At 47.3% G+C, this 21,258-nt stretch overlaps 1 protein-coding gene across 2 annotated transcripts in view; it reads right to left on the bottom strand.

The window, feature by feature from the left end:
- Positions 1–21,258, bottom strand: part of LOC135386236 (uncharacterized) — a 220,632-nt gene that overhangs the window by 60,016 nt on the left and 139,358 nt on the right. For both annotated transcript variants that reach the window (XM_064616046.1, XM_064616047.1), the window contains exons 35-39: positions 19,838–19,962; positions 16,787–16,907; positions 5,809–5,942; positions 2,780–2,873; positions 187–311 (exon numbers count right to left, since the gene is read on the bottom strand). In XM_064616046.1, coding sequence (XP_064472116.1) covers positions 187–311; positions 2,780–2,873; positions 5,809–5,942; positions 16,787–16,907; positions 19,838–19,962 — 599 coding nt within the window. The remainder of the gene's footprint in view (positions 1–186; positions 312–2,779; positions 2,874–5,808; positions 5,943–16,786; positions 16,908–19,837; positions 19,963–21,258) is intronic.

Here is a 21,258-nt window from a genome sequence, read left to right as displayed (position 1 = left end):
CTAGCTTTATTAAGATAAATGTTACCGAATAAAGGCCTTAAAACTCAATCGACCAAGTTTTCGATTTTTAGCGAGACACTATAATGGCAGCAGAGACGCAAGCGCTTTAGAAACACGACTTTTGACACAAGCCGTGTAAAATGTTATGATCCTGGCACTTTTGTGTGTGTGTGTTTTTATACTCACAGACTGGCTTCGCTGTTCCACAGTCAGCGTTGATCTCACTGAAGAGCCGCTCAAGAAGAAACGTCTCGTCGCATCCTTGTCCATCGAGTATTTCCGGAACACAGGTCTTGCTGTATTCCAACACACTGGAAGAGATAAGACGTATACAAGAATCTCCTAAGTTACAGGGACATTCTGACGCTATCTCCTAAGAATGCGGAAACCTGGGCGAGTTGGAACATACTGACAGCCATACAGTGCAACAACGATGACAAGGAGGATCAGGCAAGAGCAGGCGCTGAGTTACAACTGAAAACCGTAGGAAAATGAAGGGATAAGGACACCGCATTGTTGTTTTCGTTCTTGCGTTGTGTCATTTTGACCACCTCGTAGCATCTATTGATTGAGTAACGCAGAATGAGCAGCGCAGTAAACTGCACAGGAGAGATCGAGGAGGAGGGAGGAGGAGTGTCGTTGGGAGGAACCCGAGAGGTCTGCCTGCCTGATTTGGCGGCATGTTTCTCGGGAAGGGAAAGGTGGTGGAGAGGAGGAGAGGAAAGGGTGAAGTGGAAGACCGAGCGGAATCCGCTCGGGGGGAGGATAGCTGCGTCCATGGGCCGACTTCAGGGGAACTGTGCCGGCATACGCCTATTACACATCTGAGGGAAACCCAGGAAAAACCCCAGACGGCACAGCCGGCCCACGGATTCGAACCGCGGACCTCCCAGTCTCCAAGCGCACGCGTTACCGCTGCGCCACCGGAGCTGGTACAGGAGAGATCGGTTCAGCGTTTCCCAGCATTGGAAGCGGCAAGCTACGTCAAACGTAAATCGTGGTAATTCGGATGCAGTCAGTCGCCCTTGCTGGCGGACTTTTGTCTGGCAGACCCACCGTTGCCTAGACAGCGGACTTATATATATATAATCGCGTTTACACGAACCCGACAGAGCAGGTTCAGTTGACTGTCCAGTCGAGTTGAACTAAACATGACACAGTTTACGTGAACTCACTCAAATGCGACCCGATCGGGGCGACACGCCGAGTGAGTTTTCCAGTTTCTCTTTCTGGACCCGTCTCTGCTCTCCTCCAGTGAGCGCCAGGATGGACTCGGTCACACAGTTCGCTTGATCAAAATTCGACCAGAGCGCGTTTACATCGCGTCGAGTGAGCCAACCGTATGTAGTAGACGCTACTCGACACTTGATCAAACATCTTTTACACGAGCGAGTGAGACTCGACACCTCACCCTCTTATGTCAAGTTTGATGTAAACGGTAAGAGTTGCCACTAATCCGTATGCCACAGAGAGGGGAGGGGGGAGGGGAGAAGCACACGAGCTGCAAGGAGAAACAGGAAGCAGGAACAGGAGGACGAAGAGTCTACAGGCTATGAGCTCTGCCTGTAGAATCATACACCTACAAGTTGGCATGCAATCACCGAGTACGTTAGTATACACTCGTCTGCTACTACGTCCCCTTGCCAGATCGACAAAGCAAGTTCAGATGTCAGTTCAGTTCAGTTCAGTTCCCGTTCCCGCAAACCTGTTCCCGTGCTTGCGTTTCATGAAAAGCCTGTCAGCACGCGCGCAGATACTGTAAATCCGCCTGTAACCTCGCGAGAAAACATGACCTGAGATATGACAGCGTGAAGTCTTGTTTTATTCTGTAGCAGACGACACAGATGGCGTGCGCCGTGCGCAGGCACATCGAGTTTTGCACGCCCCTCGTGTTACGCGCCAGCCTTTGACCATTCTACTCGGCCACCCTGATCGAGTTCAGTTGGCACCCAGCGGGCAATAAAGAACCTTCCGTTGCAATCCTTTCTCTGACTCAACACTTCTATCGAAGGATCGTATGCCATCGTCTTCGCGTACCTATGCGATAGCATCGTTGGTTCTGCGCAAGCGCAACACTAAGAAGGCTTCGGGCATTGCGCAGAACCAAGACGCTGTCTGTTACGTTCACAAAGGAGAAAGTATACGTCAACTGTCTAACTGCCCAGCTAACTGTCATCTCTTTATCTCCAGAAGTACCGACAGCAGGAAAAACGAATATGGGGAAGTTGGCAAAGGAGAGATTCATAGAATAATCGTCGTCTGCTGTACTCTGATCCGAATTTCATTCACTCAAACAGTACAGAGTGCTACAGATTGCCTGTTCGGGTGCTCAAACCAGTTTCCAGGTGCGAGCTAGCGCAACAAGGTTACCATATCCTCAGCAATTTCTACTGACTTGTGAGGGCCGCAAGCATCAAAGCACCAGCACAGCGCTAAGTCGATAGCACCAGCTCACTAACGCACTCGTCATACACTACAGAGTGTCGTACCATAGCCACCATACCATACCATAACAGACACCCTTGATACCGCAGCCCCACCTGAATCCGCCGCTATCGAGCGGCAATTGCTGGGCCCCACAGCTCTCACACACTCTTCTCAGTCACCCATACATTCAAAAACGAGGCGGGAGGCATCTAGTGGAACTAGAACTGGACATAGCTGAGGCCGATTTCCTCTGGCAGTGAGTGGAGGAGCCTGAGGGCAGCCTTAATCCACATTCATCACGACAATGTGTTGTTGTGGCCGTTCGAAAAACTTCACACGAAAACGCGCTTACCAACAATGCAGCTTCGATGCAGTTGGATCCTTTTCATAATTGTTGTTGCAGGTACTCTTTGCACTGGTTAGCAATCCTTGAGGGCAAACGGCACCTGAAAACGTAATATATGATTTCGTTTTGTTCATGTACTTTCGATGCCGCGAAACAGCACAATCTATGTGGACTGCTACAACAACAGAAGAATACCAATGTGCATTCTCGAAGAGCAGCCTACAGCCTAATCAGAAATCGACCGTGTTTTAAGTCGATATCGTGAGGCCTATCAGATCTGCTCATCGGCGAATTTTATTACACTGAGTGACATCTGCGAAAAAGGTACAAGTAACAAACGAGAAGTACCACGCCATTCCAGGCCTTGGACTCTATCACATGCTTGTTACGGACGCATTGTTCTGAAAGTTGGTGTCTGCGCGTTTTCAGTCGAGGAATTTCAGTACTACGTATATAATTCTTTTAGAACGGCATGTGGCTCTTCTGCTATCACTTGCACTTAAGGGAACTGCATTCAAGTATCAAGTATTTCGCATTCTATGAAATATCTGTAAAGTTTCTTTCCGATACAGTGACGAAAAAGCTCACAGAAGGGCCAAAGGAATACACAAATGGTGAATTAGCGCAATCCCGTTTACAGAAGATCAGAAGAACGACGCCTTTGCGGCTGTGCGAAGTGACCATATACGAAAACGAAATATTCTGACTAAAAGTAAGTGATCCGGTAAATGTAGGTACGACACTTTTTCTAAGGTGAAATCACACATCCTGTTCCTTTCGGTCACCTGATATCGTAGCCGTTTTCAGAACAGAAATACGTTCGACAGATCGCCCGCAAAAAATTAGTGAAGGAACGCTTTCTTTTTTCTTTTTTTTTGTTTGTTCATTGCGCATCTTCGCAGGTGCGTATTTCCGTCATCCCCAACGTGAGAGGGGAATGGAGTACAGTGCCGCCTCATGGGTCGAGGATGAGCTTTAACTTGCGGAAACAAAACAAAAACAAATGTATCGGGTGATCGGAACTGGCCTTATCTTGGGTTGCATTTTCTGTTTCCTTTTAATTTCTTTCCAGGACGCGAGAGAATCTTTTTCGCTCTTTCTCGGGGTGAAGGGCTGAAGGAAAGACGCGTCTTCTAAGAAGCGCAATGAACAAAATAAAGGAAAAAAGGGCGTTCATTCACGAATTTTTTGTGGCGAGCTATCGAACGGATTTTTGTTATGAAAACGGCTACGATATCAGGTGACCGAAAGGAACCGATGTTCTCATTGGGACAACTTTGTAGCTTTTATAATTAAAAAGTTAATTAAGACATTGCCTTTGGACTTCGCTAATGCCCTCCTAGGGAGTGCTCTTCAGCATATGCTATATTGCAATTGATTTCATCTTGGAAAAAGTGTTATCTGTTTTAAAAAAAAAAGTTAGCTGGGACACCCTGTATATTAATATCCTCTAAAGTTTACAATAGTGGTATGTCAGCTGCTCGTCATAGCTACTTTTGCATCATGAAATTGTTCACTAATACATAAATCTATCTACCGTGCCGTCGCTCATGATCATAGTCGGCGCCACCAATTATTAAGATGGTGCCTTTCTCACGTGGACCAATCATTTCGCTTCACGAGCTTCTATAGCACGGTTTTTGGTTTCGCAACGACATTCAACCAACACAAAAGGCTCGATGTATGTTGTCTGAGCCACGCGTTGATGTTTTTTTTTTTTACCTGGACACGAGCTCTCGTCACCACCTTATGGCGGCGACACTTGCTGGCGCTTCCGTTTCCCCACATCCACTGCATTGCTCGCAGTTACTGGATGCAATATGTACGAGCAGCTGGCATACCACTACTGTCACAACGCGAATGCTTCCCACCAACGAATGAGATACAAAACAATGAATACAAGCGAAATGGGCTCACACGAAGAACATGCATTGTTCAGATCTGACCCCTTTGTTCCCAGCCTCGCTTTCCCCCTTCTGCATGGAATGCTCACGGAGCTGGGCAATGTCAGACAATGTACGTAGTGCTCTGAAGCAATGTCCTGATCGCACTCCTAGGGGAACTTTACCGACATGTGTCTCACACCGTGTAAGGAAAACGCTCGAGAAACTGGCACCGGGATTCGAGTCCCAGTACTTCCAGTCTCAACGTGACATAGCCACCCATACCGAAAGTTGACCCATCACCGCCGCCAAGAAAGGTATCGGCACACGTCTGTAGCATCAGCCTCACAATAGGTGCGCAGTCCTGTTTTCGGGTACGTTTGCTTTGTGTGTGTGCGCCTTTCATAAGGACGATGGATTTCAGTAACGGCTGTACCGCAGAAACCGTGTAATAACTTCGCTTATTACTGAAGTTTAGCTAATGTTTCCTCCAGTACTTGCACATACTACGCGTGTTGACCTTGTTGTGTAAGCCGCCACTAGATCAGATGACATCAGTACTGCTCACGCAGTTTTTTTTAACAGATTATGCATGAAATAAAAAGCGCACTGTGTACCGAACAGTTCTGATATTAAGGGGAAATAAAAAGAAAACAACAACACCAATGTTGTAAGTTCTACAAAATAAGATACGATGCTTGCAACTATAGCCAGTTTTTAGCCGTTGTGTTTCTGCGTTTTCTCTCATGTGCCTCATTGGGTTTTATACTGACATATTGAGTTTGCGCACCATGACCTGATCCAGCAGAGAAACATCCTTCTGTTTTGTCTTCTGGTGCCGCTTCTTCGAACACTACTAGAAGTTGCTGGGCAGGCTACGACAATGCGCTCTGGTACTGCCGATAAGGCTTGCGCGTCAAAGAAGTAATGTCACTCACGAATTCCATGCCACGACCTTAACTACCTTACTAACTGAAATATTAAAAACGTAACAATCCTTAAAACGACAATAAAAGACAGCAGAGGCTATATAACCAGTTAGAACACACAGAGATATGACCACCTTTACCGCCGACGTCACAAAAACTATTGTACCCCCAAATACATGTAGGACGCATTATGCACCAGCGTTCTTGCTGTGGTTATACTCACACATGGTGTCCGATGCCGAACACTTAGTTCTCATTTCATTCTCCATCCTTGTGACATAATTTTGAAGAAGTGTTTCACCACATCCTTTCGGCCTTAACTGGTCTGGAACACAATTCTTCTTGTAGTCCAACGTGCTGCGAAAGATGGCATACAAATATCTATTACATTTGGGGGTCTCTTCCACATAGTCCACACATAGTCCACAGTGCCACATAGACTTCGATTAGAACTGGTCGATCTATATAGTGGAATGCGTAGGGGAGGTGTAAGACTTTGTATTCAGGGCGGCATGATATGTCAAACATAAATACACACGGTTCAGAAAAAAACGGAACTGCGTGCGGCGCAAGGCTTTGAACCTGGAATCGGTTTAGGGATGCTATATTTATTACCAAAATGGCATCGCTTCTCGTCGCTTATTGTGGCTCTGGTACAGGGCTGTACGAAACAGTAACAATCATGATTTTCATTTCGTCGAGTTTTTTTCAGTCATAGATTCATTCATTCAAAGAGGAGGCATTCTTAACAGCTGACTCGGAGCCACCCTAGGGATGGGGTGATAGGTAACCGCGGGTGTGCTGGTGATGACCCTCCATTCTTCTGGACTAGAAGAGCAACAACTGATGGCATCGAGGCGATAGACGGAGCCAGTTAGTCCATCCAGAAGGAAATCATCGAGGCTTACGAGGAGGAGACCACGGTCTTCTGCATGCATTGTTCAGCGCTTGAGGTTTTCTTGAGGTACACTAGGTTCAAAACTTTTTGACATTTGTTCTGGGCATATGTGAGTTTTGGCCTAACAGTTTGGAACAGATAGGCTCACCCCTACAGTTATGGACCTAACATGCCTTCTAAAAGTCGATCTCCTCTTACTGTGCGAGGAATTAGGAATACGAGCTGAGAAGTCGATGAGGGAACAAGAGCTAGTAGAGTGGCTGCTATTCAACCCTGATGAGTAGAAGTGGTTGAACAGCAGGGTGTTTTGAAGTTGAACAGAGGAGTAAAATGGCAAACGAGCCTGTGTATACTTGTATACTTCCCCCAAGCTCATGGACATGTTGCCAGCACTTTGAAGTTGATGAGCGGTCTAAGCAAAAGGAAGTGCCTGAATTTCTAGAAAGTCAAAAGCTGAAGTTATCAGAAATAACGAACTGGCAAAGCTATAGACCTCAGTTATGAACGACACAGACATGTAGGCCTCCAACACATCTTTCATGCACGACGTGTTATGTCCTCCTCCAATTCCTCTTGTGTTCGTATCATCCCCCCGTGTTCCTATGGCCTTTCATGGTCCCTCTTCTGCGCCAATAATTACTTACATCTATCACAACTTGTCACAACCTGTCAACCAACCAACAAAGGTCACAACCTGTAGCTTAAGTCATTTTTAACACAGTTTTCTTCCTATAAAACTGTTAAGTAGGCCAGTAAGATGCACCATGTGAAGTAATTCCCACCACAGAGTCTTAATTATCGCAGAAATTGCATTTAAAGTACGCCGGAAGAAGCGACCGTGCACAACGGCGGTGAAGAGCAGTACCAGCCTGTGGTCTGCCTGGAACCTCGCGCTGACGCTATAAGGAAAACGCTCCCTGATTGGCCTAGAGAAATATTGACTGAGCAGTCAATATTTCTGTCCGAGTAGGAGACGACAGAGGAGTAGCACTACTCCTCTGTCGTCTCCTACTCGGCTGTTCGGGGTTCTGAAAAGAGCCTTTCCCCTGGCTCGGTAATGATTCGGCCGCTCCTTCTATCCCCAATTCACTGGCAGAACTGGCAAAACTGGTTTGTGGCGGCAAAGGGACAAGGCGCTGATCCCACTGACCGGCGAACCAGAACGTGTTTTCCTTGTAGGTAGGTAAGAGCGAGACTCATGAAACAGCTCTGTCGAGACGTGAACCGTTACTGACAACTTTCGAAATACAGCGTCCCACCACAACTCGGTACACGCCCACTGCACCTGGCGCGCCATATGATGTCTCGGTCGCGATAAGCAGCGCATCGATGCTGACGATGACGGCGCGATGCTGACGCGCTGACGATGACCGGCATCTGTACGTCGCTACAAGGGCTCCCCCTCGCAGAAACAACGGCCACCGTGTGCTGGGGTGATGGGGTGGATGTGGGCGGCGCCTAGTGGACGCTCCGTTGAGGTGCGGCAGGCTGAGGACGATCCAGGTCTTGAGAAGCGATCGGGAGGTTGAGGATGGCTGGTCGTGATATCTCATGGGGGAGGTGTCGAAGTAGACTAGCTTAAGCCTGTCGATGGACACCGTGTCAGGCCCGCGGGGAAGATCCAAGCGGAAAAACTTATCCGCGCGGTCAAGGACTTTGTACGGCCCGTCGTAGGGTGGTTGCAACGATGACCGTACGGCGTCGTGGCGGATGAAGACGTGGGAGGCTTGGAGGAGGTCGGGGCTAATAAAGACTGTTGTTCTAGAGGCTGTGCGGGGAGGTGTGGGCTTGAGGTCGTTAAACACCAACCGGAGACGGTCGACGTAGGATGCGAGGTCCGGCACAGGCGGTGAAGAATACTCGACGAAGGCTCCAGGCAGGCGGAGTGAACAGCCGTACGCAAGTTCTGCCGCACTGCACATGTCGTCCTTGATAACTGCCCGGGGACCAAGCAGGACGAGAGGAAGGCGCTCGATCCAGGACGTACTGTCGTCTGTAGCCCGTAGAGCAACTTTAAGCTGTCGGTGCAGACGTTCTCCGATCCCGTTAGCGGCCGGGTGGCGAGTACCCAGTAGACTGCACATGTGACGGAAAAGGGCGAACTCGAACTGACGTCCCCTGTCAGTGGTTACGGTGGTAGGGACGGCAAAACGGGATACCCATGTGGCGAGAAAGACGTGCGCCACAGTTTCAGAGGTAATGTCCGGTATCGGTATGACTTCTGTCCAACGGGTGCAGCGGTCAATGCAAGAAAGGAGATAACTGTATCCTTTGGTTGGTGGCCTACAAGATCAATGGGGACCTGGGCGAAGCGGGCATCAGGTGCGAGGAACTTTGCTGGCGCCGTGATAGTATGGCGATGCACCTTTGACCGCTGGCACTGAAGGCAGGCTCGTGCCCACGAGAGAACATCGGTGTTCATGCGGGGCCATATGTAGCGTGCTGCTATCAATCCTTGCGTGCCGCGAATACCGGGGATGGGCCAAGGAGTGAAGGGCGTTGAAAATTTGTCGTCGAAAGTCCTGGGGCACGAACGGCCGAGGGACTTCTGTTGACGTGTCACACCAGGGCTTCTTAGACGAGCCGGGAAGGGAAACTTGCTGGAAGGATGTTGAAGTAGAAGTTGATCTTAGAAGTTCAGCAAGTTCAAGATCTTCCTGTTGTGCTATGGCCATGGCGTCCAAATCGACAGTTGGCGTCGTGTGCAAGGCGTTGACGCCTAAACAGGATAGGGCGTCAGCGACGGCGTTCTGTTCTCCCGAAATGTGACGTGCGTCTGCAGTGAATTCAAGAATATACGACATGTGACGCGTTTCCCTAGGAGAGTGATTGGATGACGCTGCTCGTAGCGCAAATGTGAGGGGCTTATGGTGTGTGAAGAGAACGAACGGCCGACCTAAGAAATGGCGGTAGTGCTTCACAGAGAGGTACGCAACAAGCTCGCGTCCGAACGTGCTGTACTTGGCCTCAGTTGGTGATAGACGCTTGAAAAAAAAAAACAAAAAAACGAGGGGTTTCCACTCGCCATCTTGTCTCTGCTGCAGGACGGCATCAACGGCGGCGGTGGAGGCATCAACGAACAATGCCGTCGTTTCAGCGTTGGGACGTGGGTGGTGAAATAGGACAGCATTTTCTAGGGCCCTTTTGACCTCGTGAAACGCATCCTGTGCTGTTTGTGTCCAAGTGAGACTGGATGCAGCGGCTTCTCTTGAAGTGTGACTGCCGAGAATGTCGTATAGAGGTTGGACTAGCGCAGCACAGTGAGGAAGAAATCGTCGATAAAAGTTCTCCAGACCGAGGAATGATTGCAGTCCGCGGCGAGAGGTAGGTGTGGGATAGTCCTGGATGACCTGCACTTTGGAAGGCAGGGGTTTGATTCCCTGCGGTGTGATGATGTGGCCCAAGAAGGTAATCGAAGATACACCGTACTCGCACTTCGCGGCGTTGATGGAGACGCCGTAATCCTGAAGTCGCTCAAAGAGTTGGCGAAGATGTGTGTGATGTACTTCTGGGGATGGGCTTGCAACTACGATATCATCCAGGCGAAGGCGAAGTCAAGACCGCGCAGCACTTCGTCAATGAAACGTTGAAAAGTCTGTGCGGCGTTTCGGAGGCCGAATGGCATACGGACGTACTCAAAGAGGCCAAAAGGTGTTGTGATGGCGGTCTTCGGAATGCCTGCTGGGTGGAGGGGAATCTGATGATAGGTTCTGATAAGGTCTATCTTAGAGAAGGTGGTTGCTCCGTCCAGGGTTGCGGTGAAGTCCTGAATGTGGGGTAGCGGGTACCGGTCAGCGACCGTGACAAGATTGAGTGCACGGTAATCCCCACAGGGTCGCCAGTCTCCTGGAGTAGACTTAGGTACCATGTGCAGAGCAGAAGACCACGGACCAGACGAAGGTCAAATTATTCCTACTTCAAGCATATGTTCAAACTTTCTCTTCGCGATGACCAGGCGTTCGGGGGCTAACCGTCTTGGGCAACCGCTGACTGGTGGACCATTCGTAACGATGTGGTGCGTAGCCACTTTTGTAGGTAGGTAAGAGTGAGGCTCATGAAACAGCTCTGTCGAGACGTGAACCTTTACTGACAACAACTTTCAAAATACAGCGTTCCATCACAACTCGGTACACGCCCACTGCACCTGGCACGCCACATGATATCTCGGTCGCGATAAGCCGCGCATCGATGCTTACGATGACGGCGCGATGCTGACGCGCTGACGATGACCGGCATCTGTACGTCGCTACATCCTTTTAACGTCATCGGTAACGTGGCATCATACATTCTCCTCTTCGTAATACCCAGATTTCCGTATTAACGGTTAAGGCGCGGACCCACGTGTATGTGAGTTTTTTTTCATGGGAAACGAATTCCACACATCAAAAACCGTTTAGTGCCGTTTAGTAAAATGACACACTTTCATCAGGCGTCTTCATCTGAAAATGTTTTGGAGGGCCCTTTGTACTTCTGCTACTGTACCAGCTACTGTAATGATGTCTGAGAATGTCTCCTTTTGATTAAAAGTCATGCCTGCTTCTCGTTTTGATAGAGCAATATTTTCCCATTATTTCTCTACATGTAACTGTTGTTTTCGTGTTGAAGGATGCGTCGGTTTTGTTTGTCATATAGTGCTAGCTATTGATTGTGTTGTGTTGACTCGAATGTTTTTCTTACGTCTATGCCATTCACTTAATATGAAACTGATTAATTAAATTTACGTTGTGTTGGAATAAGGCATATTTAACTTAGCGTCCCTATTGTGCCCGAAATTACTTACATCTATCGGCATTTGTAACTGAAATTAAAGCCCCACAATCATAAACTTGTAATCCTGATTGTAATTTTATTGATTAAGAATAGCTTCTGATTAAATGCGCTATTCCATTTTAATTCTGAATAATTGGAGACTTGTGCACAATTACCAGTAACAAAAGATACTGTGTTTGAGTCTTCTGTGTGATAAGTCTTCAATGCTATTGCATCATACCTGTGATAGGTAAGTATATTCTTAATTGTGTGAATTGTATTGTGTTTCTTCTGTTTCACGTTTTTTCAACTGGATTTTTTCACTTCACAGATTGACATTACACCATTGGCAGTAATAAACATATTTCCACTTGTACCTTAGTGTAGGATTGTCCTTTGCATGTCTATCTATACTTGCATGTAAACTGCCCACCACAAGCTGTTGTAGCAGAAAAAATAATTGCAAGTGAAGTGGGCGCAGGCAGAAAAATGGTGAATGAAGTTGGCCCAAATGCAATGGTGGCATCACTTGACAGGGTTGCCAGTGTGCATGACTATACTTGTTAAGAGACCGGAAATAGACCTGGACAAGAAGGAAGGGGAAGAGAAAGAAGAAGCAAGGATTTGATGGTATCGGGGAATTCCGAGTGTTTCTCTGGTTATTGACAAAAATAGAACGTTACAGTTGGAGCAGTCAACAGGACACAGACCTCCGCAGGCACGTGACCGACCCTTACCACAAGATCCGAGGTTTCGGAGGACTTCATTGTCGCGACATGCCATGCCGACAAGAAACCTGCACTCGAAGTGCCTAGGCAGGTGTCTACAAAAGAAGTAAAGGAGCTCATTTCACTCAAAGCTAAGACGACAGTGCCGGAATTGGTGCATGAGAGGACCGCCAAGGCAAACCTCAAGGTGTGGATTATGAAAGGCTTCTTTCTAGTAAAATCGAGAACCGTGAGCCGTTGAGGGGCATGGACTTCAATGCCATAATGTCCGAAATCCTTGTGATGCGGCGGTACCAGGTGCAGCAACAGCAACAAATAGAACAACATCAGGAAGTTATGAATGTGTTCTTGAACACATTGAAAGGCAGCCGGAAGCCTATAGGTTTGAGCTAGTCAAGCCCGATCTGTTTGACGGACAATCAGTGAGCCCGATGCCTTGGCTCAACTTTTTGCGGATATGCCTGCGACGAAAATTACTGGCATCTAGATCAAGATCGGGTAAAGAACATGCGAATGACTGGAATAGCGAAGAAATGGTACGAGCTGCACTTGCAGGAACATCTGGACCAGTTCTGGCAAGAATCGAAGGTTTTTCTAGTTTCATTTGAAGAAAATTCAGTGGAACGTTGGAACCGAGCCACGCGCTTCCGGAGTAAATCGTCTTGACAGCCCTTCGGGATATTTCTTCGAAAAGTGCTGATTAATGCAGGATGCCGACAGCAACCTTCTGGCGACATCTTTCATCGCGTTGATAATACACGAGCTGACTAAAGACATGCAGAAACAGGTTCAAATGAAGTCTCCTAAATCAGAGGAGGAACAAACAACAACTTTATTTTCGGCCTTGGAGAGTGGGGAGTTTCATCGCAACAGGCGATACTCCCCAGGTGCAATAGGAGGAGGTGCATATGCGCATGAAGGAATTGCGTGTCGATAATGGACCACGTAGTTCGGCGGATCGTATGCAATGTGCTGTAAGCACAAATTTCGTTCGCGATTGGAGGGGGATGTCAGCACAGGATAGTGGCGATCGTGGATGGTAAGCCGGAGGTGCACCGGCCGTAAGAACTGTGGATTATTCGGAATCTCGGGATGTTTGCAGATTGGATGTATCAAGAAACCAGAGAAAGAGGGTGTACAATCCCACCCGTGAACAAGGGTCTTTTATATGTTGATGCCACTGTAAACGGGAAACGAGTAAAGGCATTAATTGGCAGTGAGATATCTGTCACTGCTGTAAACGGGAAAATAGTGTTTTCACTTTTAAAAGTATTATCAAGCGAACCAAGGCTTTGGTGATTGAAAACGTTGAGTACGACCTCCTCTTTTCACGCCCAGATATGAAAGAATTGCGGATGAACATCTACTGGAATGACGAAGTAACAGTACAAGCTAATGTGGATTGACAAATATCTACCAGTCACAACATACCTGCAGGTGCCATTCGAGAGACCCAAAAACTGTTTGCAAACAACCGTACATCATGTCAAGAGAGAAAAGAACCAAGTTAAGAAAGGAATTGGGATAGACGCTGCATCTCCAATTACGATAGTACCACAGGAAGATGGCACTTTTAGCTTTGCACCGATCACAGCTGTATAAGCCGCCAAATGGAGCTTTTTCCTTTTCCAATGCCACTCATTGATAGTATCATTGATGAAACTGGTGGTTGTTCCATATTGTTGTTCCACATCTCTGCAAAGGCTTTGGGCGAGTCCCACTACACGAAGAGTTCAAGAAGTCCACTGCTTTTGTCACTCTTTTTGGGGTATACAAATACAACAGACTTCAATTTGGTTGGAAAAATTCACCAGCATGGATGAGTGAAGTCCTGCGTGATTTGCTCAGTGAGTCCTCAATATTTTCTGTAATGTTTACGTCGATGACATTATCATTATTCTCGGTCAATAGAGGATCATTCGCAGAATCTTACACTAACTCTACAAGCATTGTCCAATGCTCATGTGAAAACCAATCACAAGGTGAGTGAGTTTTTTAAGTAGCAGGTTTAGTTTTTGGGATGAGTGTTCAACGGTAACACCAAGACATCTAAACTACAGTCAGTGGCACGCATCAAGAAGCTAACTCTTTGATGTTTGTTTCCTGCGACCCTTCCTTCGACTTGCTGGTCGCTGTCAAGAATATACTCAGGACTGTGCTCGAAAAACAAGGTGCCTTACAAGGTTACTACAAAAGGATGTATACTTCAGCTGAATGCCGACTGTGAGGAAGTATACGAGTACCTAGTTAAGATAATCACCCCCTGTTCAGTGGTCATGTTGCCAAACTTCAGCTTGCCTTTTCAATTGACCTCTGACACTTCCCACTATGGCAGCGGCGCTGTCTTATATCAGTATTTGGGTAATGCTGATGAACCCCAATGCTGATACCCAAATGAACCAAGGAGCAAGCCAGCCGCGGGCCATTGGATTCCATTAATCTACCTTTACAAAGGCTGAGGTGAGCTACACCACAACAGAGAAAGAAGCCTTTCTTTGCTCTAAATGCGGTACACTACTTCAGATCCTACTTGGAAAGAAAGCGATTTTATTCATCTAGCTTTGACATTTGTGCTAGAAATAACAGAACCAAATGGGAGCGTTGCCCATTAGATCAACGAGCTACAACAATTTGAGTTCGACATATCACATCGCCCAGAGGTAGATCTCACCGACACATATGACAATGAATACGGAAGATCCTGGTGCAGTGAACGCACTCAGACTGTGGGAAGGTACAGCTGAGCTGAAAGTAGAAAAGGGAAGATACACAGTACCGAACACCAGGATACATAAAATTCTGGAGCTCTACCATGAGAGTTCGGAGTCTCGCGGACATGATGGGTTCGGGCGAATGTACGGCAAGATCAAGAAGAGGTTTTGCTGGTTGGCCCTGGCAGAAAAATTGCAAATGAAGTCGGCCTAGGTGCGACAGTGGCATCGCCTGGCCGGGTTGCCAGCATGCTCGTTTCTACTTTCTCATAAACCGTCCGCCACGCAGCTGTTGTAGGGCACAAAAATTGTGAATGAACTCGGTCCAGGCAGAAAAATCATGAGTGAAGTCAGCACAGGTGCCATGGTGAGTTCGCTTGGCGGGGATGCCAGCGTGAGTGTTCATACTTGCACGTAAGCTGCCCATGTGCCATCAGAAAAAAAAAATGCCAATGAAGCTGGACCAGGCACAGAAATCACGAATGAAGTCTGCCCACGTGATGTTACTTGCATGTAAACTGTCCATGTGCCACCAGAAAATAATTGCGAATAAAGCCGGTCCAGATGGAAAAATCCCAGATCCAGATGGAAGTCAGATCGAGTCAGTCCCAAGTGAAATATGTGCGCGTGAAAAGCACACGCACGGCTCTCCGGCAACGCGCCGCTCACCGCGCACGGAAAAAAAATCGCGACTGATGTCGACCCAGAGGTCAATGAAACAGCCTACCAGTGGATCCGCCTACTACACGAGGTGTATCTATACTACTTGCAGCCTTTCATGGCTACCGACGGCATACATTTCTTACACGGCATACACTATTTTCATGACCTGTGGCATGAATCAATTTTACTGGACTAGAACTGCTTCAGAGTCACACAGTGTTTTGTCAGTACCTACAGTCCCTACAGTCATTATGATATCTCATGACTGTTTTCATGATACGTGCACTAATTACTGTACTTTTAGCGGCGCAAAAACTGAGGTAGTTTCGTTCGCTCCTAAAAACAACGGCATTATTTCTTACTACTCACACATTGATGAGATATGCCGTGGTCACATTATTCGTGATCACTGCGTCACTTTGGACGCCAAACTGCATTTCTTCGTACATGTGATGGGAGTTAGGTTCTGAGCATTACGGGATCAGCACTCAAAGAATAAAATGGAGTATGGAAATCGCCTTTAGGGGTGTTCACACTCGTCACACCTATGACTCCTCTTGGGGTGCTTAGGCCACTCCCCCTCTAAGGCTGTTCCCTTTCTTGAGGGTGCTCCCCTGACACCCCTTCTGCAACCATTTCCCTGACTGCCCTACCAAGCAGATTGCACAGAACGCTAATGCACTTTGTTTTCCTTGTATGAAGAAAACTTCTGTACGTAATTCTGTTTTTGCTTTTGGTTTTCCCACGAAGCGCTACTGGCAGGTCTTGGGGCATCTCGACTGGCGAACAAGATGCTGTCTGCATCTGCAGTAATCCACTAAACAGTGACAGTTAAAGACAGCTCTGGGAGGTTTTGCAGCTCGGCAGTGTTCGATCACTCAAAAGGAGAGCGCAATATGTCCCAAGTAAGGTTTGAACCAGCTGTTCCCATCGCGAGGGTCACTGAAGACGCGGACAAATGCAGCCCGCTAAGAACGTCTCCGACTCCCGAGGTTTCTAAAAACTTGTGCAACCTTCTTCAGCCTCACGGTGTTTTGAAGGTGGGGTATTCAGGGCTGACCAGCAGACTTGCTGTTCATTATATTCCCAAGACGAGTTTGGACGCCTTGAGCTTTTCTCGACAAACAAGCCGGTACGGAGCCCAGCACACCTTTCCGCCACCATCTCTCAGTTACTCTTGTGAAATCGGAACGGGTGTTCGTGTTTGCTCACTGCTGACAGAACTCATTGTGAGTCCAATGGAAAGTCCCTGGAAAAGTATCTGACGCTGAACAACGCTGTTAACTTGGCCGAGAGTGACTGAGTCACTGACAAAAAAAAAAAAAAAGTATCTACCCTGCAAGGGGTGCAGTGAAGAAATGTTAGGGGGGGGGTCGCCAAACATGCCGCTGCTTTCTGCTTCCACATTAGGCTCATGTAAGCAAACCGGAGTGCACGCGAAGAAGAGCTTACCAGCACAGTCGCTTGTCATTGGTGGACATCAGGCCCCGAGAAATGATGCCGTGTTCCTGTTGATATTTTCTCAAGCACAAATTTTCAGCATCGGTTATTGTGTTTTGATTGCACACCACACCTGAAAACAAACAATGTGATATATTCGGCTACTCATAATGCAAAGCGAAATCCCCCTTTTTTATAAGATGCCTATAGGGAATACCCCCCGTTCCCAACTCGACTTGTTCCAGATGCATGTATCTGTGGTAAAAACTGGTGGCGGATAAGAGCGCATATAATATATTGCTCTTGTTAAGTGCCTGCCAACCATATGCACAGCGCCACAGACATTTTAACAATAATAAACGATAATAACGCAGTAACGAGACAAACAAATAAAGCGCCCCGCATGTGCTGCCCGAAATAAATGTGAACGCTTTCATTCTCTGTTGAGTGCTTCGCTAAACAGGGCAAAACACGAACCGTTGCGAGTGTACTTCGCGACGTCCACCCCGGTGTTACGTGAGAGCAGTCTCCAATGATCCTGCCCCGTACATGTAGCGAATCTCAAGGACGTCAACGAGAGAGGAGCTGTGTAAATCCTCTAGATAAGGGCATACCCCACTTGATTCACGTAGCAGAGGGAAACGCGATAGCGTGAGAATGCACGTCCGACTTACAGCAGAGCGGCTTATAGGGAAATGCCATTTTCAAATGCAGCAACCTGTTGTATTAGGAGTATCACAGACCATGCATTGCCAATGGGATATCACCCTCAGCCAACTCCTACTGTACATCTATACTGGTACAGCGTCTGGGTATGGGGAAGGCTACCGTGTTTTTTTTTTTTTTTCACCTGATCATCAAGATCATCTGGGTCACGCTTTGAGTGGAACATTGTGGGCGCAACATTCTGGGTTTTACCCCAGACAGGACGCTATCTTGCGGATGTCCGAAATAGATCCCAATGTCCGTATACGAAAACTGATATCCGCCGGACATCCGTGAAAGCATCATATATGAATACCCCTGGTTGGATGTCCTCAGGATGTCACATGCAGGCTGTTCCAATGACTGTTCTCTATTGCAAGATTTTTGGCAGTGCGGAACACCTGAATATTCCATACGAAATCAGCAAGAAACACAGACGTTATGTTGATGGTGAATTCATAAGCCAACCAATTTCTTACTTCAATGACGTGTTTGTGAGTAATGGAATAAAACCTACACAATTACAATACACTTTTTCTATCGGAACCGAGCTGCACTCTGGAAACTACTAAACGTGCATTGTATGTTTCCTTTGTGGATAGGAGTGAAGAATGTTAAGGAATATTAAAGAATGTTGAAATCCGCGTACTTATGTGAGGAGGGGGCAGAAGCCTGCCTTGGTGGACCATATCTTAATTGCGGGGCAGTAATGCTTGCACTACTCCTCCATGGAGAGAATTCCTTTTATCTTTTTGCAATTTCGTGGGCTTAGTGATCACTATCTACAGTCTGTGCATTTTGTTTTGTTATGAAATAGCTGTCACAGAATGGACGTTCCATGGAAGCTCCATGCCGCTGTCACTCGTATGCCCGTGGAATGTCCCTAAGAGAAATGCCTTTCTCCCACGGAGCTTGCAATCTCCGTATGCAGATGACCCGTCACACTGTGATCCCAGGAATATCCTAAGGTTGTCGGATGGGGACAGAGGTGTCGTCCCTGGGATGTCAAGATCTGATCCTCAGAGTATCATAATACTGTCACTTTGGCATAGAAGATTACGTCCCGAGTCTGTCCCTCACTCATCCTCAAGGAACCAAATAGGTCTGTTTAGTACAAATGGAGAAGAAAGCTTCCCTCACTTCTCTGCTATTGACTCTGCTATCTCTGGCACGCACACCCGCCACACCAAATTGCAATTTATCTCAGCATTTTCATTGGTCCAGTAACAAACAGACGTATCGGGGGCATTAAGTCCGCGAAACCCTCGAATTGCCAACTGGGATTGCCCACTCCGAAAGGAACTAGCCTTCTTCCAAAGCCAAAACAGATACTATTTATTGCTTGTAACGCGCCCCTCCGCAAATTCGAGAGTCCTGCTCACCTGCGACACAAAACGAAGAGTGAGCTGTTCACGTTTCTGTCAATTAGGCAAAGTAAAAGTACTCAAAGCGACGAATGAAGTATTAGCTCTGTATCATATCAGAGTCCATGTTTCTTACTCCCTTTGGTTTGAGACATTCAGTCAAAAGCACTACGACAGAATCGCGCGTTTCCGTCCTTTCTACGAGAAATGCTCCATGCATCATAGAGAGACATCCTTTTTGGAGGCCAAGGATTTTGCGCTACTGGACCGCCCTTTATTTAAGCGAAATGTCAATCAGGTGCCAGTATCAGCCCAAAGAAACAAAAAAAAAAGTGTTTAGAGAGCTTGAGCAGGCAAACTAATAAAGTAATATTTCAAGTCCCGCTAGCTACCCACAGGGACTGGCACATGACATTCCTGAATGGCTCTTCACGGACAGTCCGCGAGTGTTATCGTTTGGACGTTCCGGGAATACATCTCGAATGATGTGGACACGATGGAACTGTGTGGGGGACATCCTGAGGACCGCGTGTGTTCTTGAGGATGGAAATCCTGAGAATATTTTGTTCTGCCCGGGACAAGAGCTTCATTCAAGACTGCCATTTAACTAAGACAAGTATTTCATAAGTTGCTGAATTTCACGTAACGCGGGAAGCCCATGCTGCTCATGGTTCTGCACGGAGTACATACCTCAGCTTTTTACTAACATTAGTGCCTTCTTGTTGAGCATGAAGGCATTAATCAGTTTCATTAAGATTAATATTACCAAATAAAGGAAGCGATTTCAAAGTTTTCCGTTATAATTGCAGTGATAATAAAAGCCAGCAGAGGCACCACCTTATGTCAAATGCGGCGTCTCTATTGCTGGAGTTACGAACACGACTGTTGAACATGTGTTATGTGAACATGTGACTGTGAACATATGAACATGTTGAATATGTTGACATGAACATGTGTTATGACTCGGACATTCTTTTTGTTAATTGATACTCACAGGAAGGCTTCGTTGTTCCACACTCAGCTTTGATGTCCTCGAAGAAACGCTTAAGAAGAGACGTCTCATCGCACGCTTGTTTGCCGAGCACTTGCGGAACACAAGTCTTGCTGTATTCCAACACACTAGAAGAGATAAAATGTATACAAGGATCTCCTAAGTTACATGGACATTGACACCATCTCGAAACATCCAATAGTGGAGTCACGCAGACTAAGCAGAACAGTGCACTGTACAGAAGGGATGGTTCCGTTTTTCCTGGCATTCGAAGCAGCAAGCTACGTCAAACGTAAATCCACTTAATTCAGAAACAGTGAATTTGCCTGAGGACGAGCAAGTCGCCTTACTGCCCGACTCTCTTCCCAGCGCTGCCCTGTTCATACAATGGACCTACATCAGTAGCCGCGTTTCCATAAAACCCACAGAAGGCGTCCAGTTGAACTCGATCCGACACTGTTCACATGAACCCGCTCAAATAGGAGGCGATCGCAACGAGTGCGTTTTTCGGTTTGTTTCTGGAAGCGCCTGTTCTGGCCTGCCCTGGCTGACTCGAACGCAGCGACAAAATGGAATCGTTCGTATAGTTTGCTCAGTCAGGAATCGACCTGACACTGACCAGTGTTTCGGTGCATTATATCCTTCAGTGCTGCCGCGACATGAAAGTACTGATCATCATCATCATTAATTCGACCCAACTACGTTGATATGTCGCGTCAAATGAGCCAATCCACCCCAGTTGTCGAGATGACGCGACTCTATGCGGTGTCCACTCGACATAGCATCGGTAACATCGGTAACTCCACGACCCTACCCGGTCCTGCCGACTTCTTGAAATCGCGGTTCCTTCTGCATGTGAGGGATGCCACATGTCAGTAATCTCTATGCTGCCGAGATAGAGGGGAAGTAGGAACAGACTACAGCCTATATAAGCACAGCAGATTCATTCCGCCTCGCTTTCTTGCAAATTGGCATGAAATCACACGTTAGTACAGTGTTTCCCAAAGTGTGGTCCGCGGACCCCTGGGGGTCCGCGAGAGTGTCCGTGGGGGTCCGCGACCGTCTCTCACATTTCAGTGAGGATTTTCGTCCCCACAAACACGCGCTCGTACATGCTGCCCGATTTCCAAACACCCAGAATTTCCAAAATTGCTACAAGCATGCTTCAACGGCTAGCTTCTAATTTCTGATAGAAAAGTCCTGCATTGCACGTTTGTCCGCGTCATAGACATACAAACAAGAAGAACAAACCAGTCCGGAACCCTTTCTGAAGCTGTACCAAAAGCACGCAGCAGCTGACGAGGTTGCTGGTTATGCACTAGCTAGCATGGGTAATACAGTGCGTCATATCGTTTTGCTTCGAGTTCGAGCTGACTGAAGAGTGTTCCTGTGTTTAGCGCATTTTATATTTGGCAGCCTGCGGA

Source organism: Ornithodoros turicata, chromosome 2 (assembly GCF_037126465.1).
Source record: "Ornithodoros turicata isolate Travis chromosome 2, ASM3712646v1, whole genome shotgun sequence".
NCBI lineage: Eukaryota > Metazoa > Arthropoda > Arachnida > Ixodida > Argasidae > Ornithodoros > Ornithodoros turicata.
Note: the sequence above shows the minus strand (reverse complement) of the source record. Positions and strands in the feature narration are given on the sequence as shown.